This window comes from Oncorhynchus nerka, linkage group LG27, assembly GCF_034236695.1.
Source record: "Oncorhynchus nerka isolate Pitt River linkage group LG27, Oner_Uvic_2.0, whole genome shotgun sequence".
Taxonomy (NCBI): domain Eukaryota; kingdom Metazoa; phylum Chordata; class Actinopteri; order Salmoniformes; family Salmonidae; genus Oncorhynchus; species Oncorhynchus nerka.
This window is the reverse complement of record NC_088422.1, coordinates 100,004,556-100,016,245: the sequence shown is the minus strand read 5'-3', so window position 1 is coordinate 100,016,245 and position 11,690 is coordinate 100,004,556. Positions and strand designations below refer to the sequence as shown.

The window sequence follows — 11,690 nt, the reverse complement described above, 5'->3', positions numbered from 1 at the left end:
TTATTGTGCGGCTAGATAAAGATAGCAAGTTCATCTTGATCTATGGTTGAATTAGAATTGCAGTATATTAGCTGTCCCAACGTCTGTCTGTCTGTCGTTCCAGTGAGGGGTGACAACAGTGTGCAAGTGACATTCAAAACAGCCCGAAGACTGGTCAGACCAGTGGAACTCTTGGTTTTGAGACTAGTCCTGTCATGGCGCATTCCGCACGGGACCGCACCTAACGCAAATACTGAGGCGGCACGCAGCACAATAGGTGTACTGTGTGTTGGAACAGGATGGTCTGAAAACACGCCACTTTGATACAGCTACAACCGAAAGTTTATTTTTTTTTTTGTAGCAGGTTAGAAGAATTTACGCAGCGGGTTTGGAGAAGAAACGTATCATGTTCGGAAAATTATGTTAAGGTTAGGAAAAGAGTTAAGGTTTGCGAAATTCTTTCCTAACATGCTACGAAATTCACTTCCGGTGAAGTACCGTGTTTTAGGGAGTCCCGTGTTGGAACAACTTTTACATGTCAAAGAGTTCCAGAGTAAATGGTGATTTATGACTTGCCAATGTTTCTTTACGCATCGCAAATGAAGAGCACTAAATTCGGATAAATTCATGGTACCCATATGGATGGCCTAATACAGACAAAAAATACCACAAAACACTTTTCCTAAAGCCAAAGGTACCAATCATTCTCTCAACCGGTAAACTGGCTGTAACATTTCCCGACGTTAAAAACACGCCTGGATAGACTTTGGTCGGCCCCATGGCTGTCGAGGCTACAGGACGTTTTTTCATTTATTATTTTCTTCTTTGTGTACGTGAGACTCGGGTGTTATGTAACCGCTCAATCTCAGTTTCAATCACACAATGTTTCTCACGCGAATATCAGCGGGCGGTTCCATAGTGATAAGAGCTGCGGCACCGGACAAAGACGCTGGTTTTCCCCTCCAGTTGCAGAAGAGGGAACGTCCAGATCTGGGGAAGGACCGATCATACCTCGCGTCATGGGTAAGTCTCAACGGTGAGATATTAGTGCATTTACAATATCTCTGCTTTCAGGTACTTTGGTTTATATTTCATTATCCTGCTGGCTTGTTCAGCTGAATTTAAAGTTGTCATGCATTTGTCCAGTGTTTGAGGAAATAGCCAACAAGTGGTGTGATTTTGTGCTGATGCCTTAGTACTTTGTGTTGCTATACTGCGTAAGATTTATGCAAACGCTATAATGACAAAACCACTCCGTTTTTTTATTCATTAAAGCAGATTATTGTGATCAGCATTATTGAACTTGGACAGCTTTATACAATAGTTCCGTTGTAGTTTAACAAACACAATGGATGTATTGTCAGTTGTGGAAACAGTCAAATATACCTTAATAGAAAATTAGTCAAGTTGAAATGTCACCCACTAAAATACTACTTGAAAAAGTTTTAAAGTATTTTGTTTAAAATATACTTAAGTATCAAAAGTATATGTAATTGCTAAAAAAATAAATAATAATACTTAATTATCAAAAGTAAAAAGTATAAATCATTTCAAACATCCTCCTATTTTCTAGTTTTTTATTTACAGATAGTCTTGAAGTGAGCCCCTGGCTATCTACAGTGAGGGGAAAAAGTTTATTTTTTTATTTTTTATTTCACCTTTATTTAACCAGGTAGGCTAGTTGAGAACAAGTTCTCATTTGCAACTGCGACCTGGCCAAGATAAAGCATAGCAGTGTGAACAGACAACACAGAGTTACACATGGAGTAAACAATTAACAAGTCAATAACACAGTAGAAAAAAAGGGGAGTCTATATACATTGTGTGCAAAAGGCATGAGGAGGTAGGTGAATAATTACAATTTTGCAGATTAACACTGGAGTGATAAATGATCAGATGGTCATGTACAGGTAGAGATATTGGTGTGCAAAAGAGCAGAAAAGTAAATAAATAAAAACAGTATGGAGAATGAGGTAGGTAAAAATGGGTGGGCTATTTACCGATAGACTATGTACAGCTGCAGCGATCGGTTAGCTGCTCAGATAGCAGATGTTTGAAGTTGGTGAGGGAGATAAAAGTATTTGATCCCCTGCTGATTTTGTACGTTTGCCCAATGACAAAGAAATGATCAGTCTATAATTTTAATGGAAGGTTTATTTGAACAGTGAGAGACAGAATAACAACAACAATATCCAGAAAAACGCATGTCAAAAATGTTATAAATTGATTTGCATTTTAATGAAGGAAATATGTATTTGACCCTCCTCTCAATCAGAAAGATTTCTGGGTCCCAGGTGTCTTTTATACAGGTAACGAGCTGAGATTAGGAGCACACTCTTAAAGGGAGTCCTCCTAATCTGTTTGTTACCTGTATAAAAGACACCTGTCCACAGAAGCAATTAATCAATCAGATTCCAAACTCTCCACCACGGCCAAGACCAAAGAGCTTTCCAAGGATGTCAGGGACAAGATTGTAGACCTACACAAGGCTGGAATGGACTACAAAACCATCGCCAAGCAGCTTGGTGAGAAGGTGACAACAGTTGGTGCGATTATTAAACACAAAAGAACTGTCAATCTCCCTCAGCCTGGGGCTCCATGCAAGATCTCACCCTAGAACTCCCTAGAAAGGCCAAAACCTAGGAAGAAACCTAGAGAGGAACAAGGCTATGAGGGGTGGCCAGTCCTCTTCTGGCTGTGCCGGGTGGAGATTATAACAGAACATGGCCAAGATGTTCAAATGTTCATAAATGACCAGCATGGTCAAATAACAATAATCACAGTGGTTGTAGAGGGTGCAGCAGGTCAGCACCTCAGGAGTAAATGTCAGTTGGCTTTTCATAGCCGATCATTCAGAGTATCTCTACCACTCCTGCGGTCTCTAGAGAGTCTAAAACAGCAGGTCTGGGACAGGAAGCACGTCCGGTGAACAGGTCAGGGTTCCACAGCCGCAGGCAGAACAGTTGAAACTGGAGCAGCAGCACGGCCAGGTGGACTGGGGACAGCAAGGAGTCATCAGGCCAGGTAGTCCTGAGGCATGGTCCTAGGGCTCATGTCCTCCAAGAGAGAGAAAGAAGGAGAGAATTCACACAGGACACCGGATAAGACAGGAGAAGTACTCCAGATATATAACTGACCCTAGCCCCCCAACACATAATCTAATGCAGCATAAATACTGGAGGCTGAGACAGGAGGGGTCAGGAGACACTGTGGCCCCATCCGATGATACCCCCGGACAGGGCCAAACAGGCAGGATATAACCCCACCCACTTTGCCAAAGCACAGCCCCCACACCACTAGAGGGATTCAACCACCAACTTACCATCCTGAGACAAGGCCAAGTATAGCCCACAAAGATCTCCGCCACGGCACAACCCAAGGGGGGGCGCCAACCCAGACAGGAAGATCACATCAAGGCAGCTGGGACCATAGTCACCAAGAAAACAATTGGTAACACACTACGCCGTGAAGGACTGAAATCCTGCAGCGCCCGCAAGGTCCCCCTGCTCAAGAAAGCACATATACATGCCCGTCTGAAGTTTGCCAATGAACATCGGAATGATTCAGAGGACAACTGGGTGAAAGTGTTGTGGTCAGATGAGACCAAAATTGAGCTCTTTGGCATCAACTCAACTCGCCGTGTTTGGAGGAGGAGGAACGCTGCCTATGACCCCAAGAACACCATCCCCACTGTCAAACATGGAGATGGAAACATTATGCTTTGGGGGTGTTTTTCTGCTAAGGGGACAGGACAACTTCACCGCATAAAAGGGACGATGGACGGGGCCATGTACCGTCAAATCTTGGGTGAGAACCTCCTTCCCTCGGCCAGGGCATTGTGAATGGGTCATGGATGGGTATTTCAGCATGACAATGACCCAAAACACACGGCCAAGGCAACAAAGGAGTGGCTCAAGAAGAAGCACATTAAGGTCCTGGAGTGGCCTAGCCAGCCTCCAGACTGTAATCCCAAAGAAAATCTGTGGAGGGAGCTGAAGGTTCGAGTTGCCAAACGTCAGCCTCAAAACCTTAATGACTTTAGTGGGACAAAATCCCTCCTGAGTTGTGTGCAAACCTGGTGGCCAACTACAAGAAACTTCTGATCTCTGATTGCCAACAAGGGTTTTGCCACCAAGTACTAAGTCATGTTTTGCAGAGGGGTCAAATACTTATGTCCCTCATTAAAATGCTAATCAATTTATTCAACATTTTTGACATGTGTGTTTCTGGATGTTTTTGTTGTTATTCTGTCTCTCACTGTTCTAATAAACCTACCATTAAAATTATAGACGGATCATTTCTTTGTCATTGGGCAAACGTACAAAATCAGCAGGGGATCAAATACTTTTTTCTCCTCTCACTGTGGTAAGAGGATGGTGTGGAGCCTCCTGGCCAGCCTACAGTCAGTGCTGTGTGAAATAGGATATTGTTTTTGTATCCCACCCAAATGGCACACTTACCAGACCTCTTTTTCTGTCACAATTCTCTCTGAAAGTATGTGATGACTGACTGCTGGTACACAGGTACAGAACATTAGGAATGTACAAGCCGTCTACTGCTCATTGAGACAAAAGGTGAAATTGTCGTTGCTGCAAACAAACCTAGAATGTGTTCATGACGTTTCCTGTTTATCCTGGGTAATAGCCCACTCATACATTCTGAGGCCGAAATCACCCCTGATTCAACTCACTGAGGGTTTGATGGTTAGTTGACATGTTGAGTCCTCCAGTCCTCCCAACAGTACACATTGTTGTTGTAGCCCCTGACAAACTTCTCTGATTCAACTTGTCAACCCTCAGTGAGTTGAATCAGGGAAGTTTGTCCTGTTGGGAGGACTGGAGCTGGGAAACACTGTCCTATAAAGTGCACTACCCTATGGACCCTGGTCAACAGTAGTGCACTACCCTATGGACCCTGGTCAACAGTAGTGCACTACCCTATTGGACCCTGGTCAACAGTAGTGCACTACCCTATTGGACCCTGGTCAACAGTAGTGCACTACCCTATTGGACCCTGGTCAACAGTAGTGCACTACCCTATTGGACCCCGGTCAACAGTAGTGCACTACCCTATTGGACCCCGGTCAACAGTAGTGCACTACCCTATGGACCCCGGTCAACAGTAGTGCACTACCCTATGGACCCCGGTCCAAATTGTACCGGACTAACTAGGCCCCAAATCTATTGTTCTATTGTACTGGGGTAACTAGGCCCCACATCTATTGTTCTATTGTAGAGGACGAACTAGACCCCAAATATATTGTTCTATTGTAGAGGACTAACTAGGCCCCACATCTATTGTTCTATTGTAGAGGACTAACTAGGCCCCACATCTATTGTACTGGACTAACTAGGACCCCAAATCTATTGTTCTACTGTACTGGACTAACTAGGACCCACATCTATTGTACTGGACTACCCCGGTCCAAAGTAGTGCACTACCCTATTGGACCCCGGTCCAAAGTAGTGCACGATAAAGGGAATGGGGTGGCATGTGGAACACAGTAATAATACAGTAATACGTTCTTAGAAAAGAAGGTGCTATCTAGAACCAAAAAGGGGTTTTCAGCTGTTCCCATAGAATAACCCTTTTGAAAAAACCCATTTTGGGTTCAGGGTAGAACCCTTTTTGGTTCCAGGTGGAACCCTTTTCTTTTCCAAGAAGAACCCTTTTTGGTTCCGGGTAGAACTCTTTTTGGTTCCGGGTAGAACTCTTTTGGATTCCAAAAGGGTTCTACCTGTAACCAAAAAGGGTTCTCCTACGGCGACAGCCACAGAACCCCTTTGGAACCCTTTTTTCCAAAGATGGAGTAAAAACCAGATGACAACACATTCATAATGAAAGGTAACTTGATGTGCAGTGTTGTTTTAGGGAAACAATTATGACTGATCCATCCACCACCTTATCATGTGTGTGTGTGTGTGTGTGTGTGTGTGTGTGTGTGTGTGTGTGTGTGTGTGTACCAGCTCAGAAGACAGTGCTGATTGTGTACGCCCATCAGAGTGGGGGGTCCTTTAACTCGGCAGCGAAGGATGTTGCCGTGGAAGCCCTCGGACAGCAGGGCTACAAGGTTGTTGTGTCTGACCTTTACGCCATGAACTTCAGAGCCTCCGCCACAATGGAGGATATCACAGGTACACACACAGGCTCACACACGCCAACACACGTGCCAACACACATGCCAACACACGTGCCAAACAAACTACACACACGCTTGACATTGCTGCTGTTCTGTCTCTTTGCCAGGTGAGGTGAAGAACCCGGAGCACTTCAAGTACGGAGAGGAGACCATGCATGCCTGGAAGGAGGGTCGACTCAGTGATGACATCATAGCTGAGCATCGGAAAGTGGAGGCGGCGGAGCTCGTCATCTTCCAGGTCAGAGGTCACACACTCTTCCCAATCTCTCTCTCCCCTCTCTCTCTCTCCCCCTCCCTTTCTCCCCCTCTCTCCCCCTCTCTCTCTCTTCCTCCCCCTCTCTCTTCCTCCCCCTCTCTCTCTTTCCCTCTTTCTCTCTCGCTTTCCCCCTCTCTCTTTCACTCTCTTTCTCTCTTTCCCCCTTTCCCTCTCTCTTTCCCCTCTCTCTCTTTCTGTCTCCATCCCCTCCCCCAACCTCTCTTTCTGTCTCTTCTTCGACTGTGCCCTGCTGCGTTTAAATTCTCCACCTTTCTCCCCAAAGTATTTAAGCCTACACTCCCCATCATAGTTTAACAATCATTGGATTGTTGTAGATGGAGTGTCAACCATCTCTCTCTCCCCATCAGTTCCCTATGTACTGGTTCAGCGTTCCAGCCATCATGAAGGGCTGGATAGACAGAGTCCTGACTCAAGGCTTTGCCTTCTCGCTGCAGAAGATGTACAACAATGGAATATTCAAGGTTTGACCTTTTGACCCTTCTGTTCATGTCTTTAGTTCCAGTAGCCTGTGTTAGTGTCATACCCATTGACAATGAGCAGGAAGATGTTCATGCCATGTATGGGCCCGAATCAGGAAGTTTTGATGTAAATGCAATGCTCCCATCTAATCAAGTCCCCACTTGTGACTGAAAACAAGGGTAGAGATGCCAATTGAAAAGCTCTCTGTTAAAAATGTAGATAGCTGGCTATATGACATAAAATGCTGTGTAAAATAGCTATAAGTCTATAAAGGTGCATTAAATTAACTGTAACGCTATCAGTCACTAGTGGAAACATTTACAACTGAAATTAAGTTACGTTATCTTTGTTTATGTATTTTACCTCAGACAATCTGGTAGTAAGTTTGCTAGCTAGAACTCCTAATAGTTTATGCTAACTAGCTAGCAAGCTAGCATTAACTGCTAGTGAATTTGCTAGCTAGCAAATTAGCATAAACGAGTGCTAACTGGGCTAGTCATTGTCTAAATGTCTAAATGACAGGTAGAACCACATTCATAACCATAAAGGGGTAACTAAGCCCCCAACACGCTCAACCAACATCTTATTACTTTACTACTTTACAAAAAAAATTATCTACATTTTTCTCTCTAAACAAATTGATTATTTAAGGCTTTCTTATATATATATATAAACAGAGATCTAACTTCATTGGAATATATCTACAACTTTTTCAACATTTCAAAAAAGTTCTGTTGAATTGTCTCAAAACTGTGGTGACATGGAGGACATTTATTTTGTTCAGCAAGAACAGTGACAGCCTGAGAAAGTGTTGCGCAAATAATTTGGTGACATCTTGTGGTCTTTATGTGAATTTACAGCTAGTTACCCCCTACTACCCTACACAGTTTTAAAAATAGCCATAATGTAGGGGGTCCACCACTCTGCCCAAAGTGGGTGAAAACACGCATTGGTGATGAAATGTAACTTCCATTTGCTATAAAAATACATTTTACCAAGACAAATATGATTCGTCATGTTCTGAATGGTTAATCAAAGCGGAATGAAGTCGGGACCTGCAATTGAATAGCAATGGACAGTGGGCATTCATTTCCTGATTCCGTTTTGTTCACGTTAATATACCGCTAGTTTGCGTTACTGCGTGACAGTAGGATGTTCTAGATTACACAGATTGAATGTGCACCTAATGCTATTCTCTAACATCGTCTAGTCTAGCTGACCTAATGCTATTCTCTAACATCCTCTAGTCTAGCTGACCTAATGCTAGTAAAAAAAAAAAAACATCCTACAAGGGTAAAAACATCCTACAAGGGTTAAAAAACTGATTTTAACAGATTATGACAGAGACATGAGGTTTGGACCATTGGTTTTGGTTTGAGCAGTACCTACACAATTAATATAGTATTTTACCCATTGGTCAAAAGATGTGTTTTTGTTTGGACACCCTACATAATATCTACCTTATGAAATGACACATTGCTCTCATTCAGTTCAGGTTATATTGCTTCTAGGTTAAGGGTAAATGGTGTTTTGGTGGAATGAATAGGGCCTTTGTGTTTGTTGGGAGTTACACTTCATACTCTTTATCATTTTACAGGACAAGAAGGCCATGTTGTCGTTCAGCACTGGGTCAATGCAGACTATGTACCGCCCTGACGGCCTCAACGGAGACATTAACGTCACACTGTGGCCCCTACAGGTAACGCAGGAAGACAGCCAGGGGGGAAGAGTTAAGATGTGACACCCAAAACAAAATATTTCACTGTATTTGCTTCTCGTGGATTTAGAAGGTAATCAAGTGGCTTTGGGGATACTTGTGTGTCTCTAAATGAGTTTCCTCATACATTTTTATGCTTCAAGGTTACCTCCAAGTAACAAGTATTTCCAATGTGTTTCATTTAGTTTTGGGTTTGCATTTTTTGGGGTCTATTTCATTGGTTCCATTGTAGCATATTGTGCAAACTAAACCAAGCGCAGTTTCAAGTATTTGCTACATGTATTTGACCCAGACTCCTCTCCTCTCCTCCACGTCCCTCCATCCTTCCAGAACGGCGTGCTTCACTTCTGTGGGTTCCAGGTGCTAGCCCCCCAGGTGTTCTGGTGTCCGGGACACAGCCCCCCCGCGAATCGGACAGCCATGCTGGATGGCTGGAGGGCCAGGCTGAAGACCTTGCTGGTCGAGCGACCCCTGACTTTTGCTCCCAGCGAGATGTTTGACCTGACCTTCCCCGGGGGCTTCGTGCTGCGGCCGGAGGTCAGGGAGGAGCAGAGCACCCGCCCCCACGGCATCACCACCGGACACCACCTGGGGAAACCCCTCCCCCCTGACAACCAGCTGAAGGCTGATGACCCCTCCCCCCTGACAACCAGCTGAAGGCTGATGACCCCTCCCCCCTGACAACCAGCTGAATGCTGATGATCTCTCCCCCCTGACAACCAGCTGAAGGCTGAAGGCTGATGACCCCTCCCCCCTGACAACCAGCTGAAGGCTGATGACCCCTCCCCCCTGACAACCAGCTGAAGGCTGATGACCCCTCCCCCCTGACAACCAGCTGAAGGCTGATGACCCCTCCTCCCTGACAACCAGCTGAAGGCTGATGACCCTTGGATAATGATTTCTCCAATAGAACCCAGAGAGTGTTCTTCAGTGGAAGCTTCTCTAACATCAGATATGTAAAGTGCGGTGTCCCTCAGGGTAGTTCCTTTGGGCCAGTTACTCTTCTCTATTTTTTACAAATGATTTGCCACTGGTCTTAAACACAAAGCTAGAATGACTACATATGCAGATGATTTTAATAATAAAAACATTCTCTAAGACCTAAACCTCAGCTAGAGTTGTGTATAAAGGGTGTGACCATTGAGCAAGTTGAGGAAGCTAAATTCATACTTATAAACTGGGTGCTTCGAGCCCTGAATGCTGATTGGCTAACAGCCGTGGTATACCACGGATATGACAAAACATTTATTTGGACTCCTCTAATTACGTTGGTAACCAGTTTATAATAGCAATAAGGCACCTCGGGGGGGTTTGTGGTAAATGGCCAATATTCCACGGCTAAAGGCTGTATCCAGGAACTACACGTTGCGTCGTGCTTAAGAACAGCCCTTAGCCGTTGTAAATTGTCCATAAATCACATCCCCCTCGCACCTTATTGCTTAAGAATAACATAGGATGGTCAGTTATTATGGTCAAGTCAAATTGACAGAGTTGTTGTGAAGATGGGGAGAGGTATGTCTGTTATAAAAAACATCAATAAACTGCACTAGTTGTTCAGACTCTGTTCTGGTCTCATGTTGATTACTGTCCGGTAATACGGTCCGCTGCAGCAAAGGAGGATCTAGCAAAGCTACCCTCTTAAAGGTGCTATCTAAAACTTAAAAACCATTTAGAACCAAAGGAGAACCCTTTGAAGAACGTTTTTTGGTTCCAATAAGAACCTTTAAACAAAATGGTTCTACCTGGAACCAAAAAATGGTTTTCACCTAGAACCAAAAAGGGTTCTCCTATGTGGACAGTTGAAGAACGGTTTTGGAGCCCTATTTTTCTAAGAGAACAGCTGTCTCAAAACAGAGCAGCACACCTTGCCCTTAACTACACGTACAGAACTAACATGCATCCCAGTCTTTCCTGGTTGAGGGTTGACAAGAGATGAACTGCTTCTCTTCTGTTTGTTTTAATGATAAATACTACTGGAATGAACATTCCAGATTGTTTGCATAATCAAATAACACCCAGCAGAGACACCCCATACATACCCCACAAAGACATGCCACCAGGGGTCTCTTCACAGTCCCCAAGTCCAGTACTAATTCAAGGCAATACACGGTTTTATACAGAGCCGTGATTGCATGGAACTCCCTTCCCTTTAAAAAACGGATTAAAAACAACTCATGGGAGGAGGACACACAAACATTTGTTTTTAGTTGTATTGTTTGCATACTTTTTTGGGTTGCATTGTTTGAATATTGTTTACATTTGTGTAACTTTCCTTGTGAGTCAGTGTTTGGTTACTTGTCATATTTTGTGTATCTTGTGGACCCCAGGAAGAGTTGCTGCTGCTAATTGAGATCCTAATAACCCCTGACAACCAGCTGAAGGCTGATAACTCCTCCTCCCTGACAACCAGCTGAAGGCTGATAACTCCTCCTCCCTGACAACCAGCTGAAGGCTGATAACTCCTCCTCCCTGACAACCAGCTGAAGGCTGATAACTCCTCCTCCCTGACAACCAGCTAAGGGCTGATAACCCCTCCTCCCTGACAACCAGCTAAGGGCTGATAACCCCTCCTCCCTGACAACCAGCCTGATAACCCTCCTCCCTGATAACCAGCTAAGGGCTGATAACCCCTCCTCCCTGACAACCAGCTAAGGGCTGATAACCCCTCCCTGATAACCAGCTAAGGGCTGATAACCCCCTCCTCCCTTACAACCAGCTGAAGGCTGATAACTCCTCCTCCCTGACAACCATAAGGCTGATAACCCTCCTCCCTGACAACCAGCTGAAGGGCTGATAACTCCTCCTCCCTGACAACCAGCTGAAGGCTGATAACCTCCTCCTGACCCCTCCTCCCAACCAGCTAAGGGCTGATAACCCCTCCTCCCTGATAACCCAGCTAACCAGCTAAGGGCTGATAACCCCTCCTCCCTGACAACCAGCTAAGGGCTGATAACCCCTCCTCCCTGACAACCAGCTAAGGGCTGATAACCCTCCTCCCTGACAACCAGCTAAGGGCTGATAACCCCTCCTCCCCCTTACAACCAGCTAAGGGCTGATAACCCTCCTCCCTTACAACCAGCTAAGGGCTGATAACTTAACCCCTCCTCCCTGAAACCAGC

At 44.7% G+C, this 11,690-nt stretch overlaps 1 protein-coding gene across 2 annotated transcripts; it reads left to right on the top strand.

Moving 5' to 3' along the window:
* The first annotated feature begins 390 nt into the window (after nt 1-390).
* On the top strand, nt 391-10,135 carry nqo1 (NAD(P)H dehydrogenase, quinone 1). Of its 2 annotated transcripts, none has more exons than XM_065012453.1 (6): nt 391-1,015; nt 5,946-6,113; nt 6,226-6,356; nt 6,743-6,856; nt 8,452-8,553; nt 8,902-10,135. In XM_065012453.1, the coding sequence occupies exons 1-6, from the start codon at nt 862-864 to the stop codon at nt 9,226-9,228; spliced, it is 996 nt and encodes a 331-aa protein (XP_064868525.1). In that variant the 5' UTR covers nt 391-861; the 3' UTR covers nt 9,229-10,135. The 2 variants fall into 2 exon arrangements, with proteins under 2 accessions (XP_064868525.1, XP_064868526.1); XM_065012454.1 differs by having other exon boundaries at nt 919-1,002.
* Nucleotides 10,136-11,690: the final 1,555 nt, after the last annotated feature.

Coding starts and splice junctions, on each gene's coding strand:
- nqo1 (XM_065012453.1), top strand. CDS start 862: ATGTTTCTCACGCGAATATCAGCGGGCGGTTCCATAGTGATAAGAGCT. Junction 6,357..6,742: donor CGGAGCTCGTCATCTTCCAG/GTCAGAGGTCAC, acceptor TCTCCCCATCAG/TTCCCTATGTACTGGTTCAG. Junction 6,857..8,451: donor ACAACAATGGAATATTCAAG/GTTTGACCTTTT, acceptor ATCATTTTACAG/GACAAGAAGGCCATGTTGTC.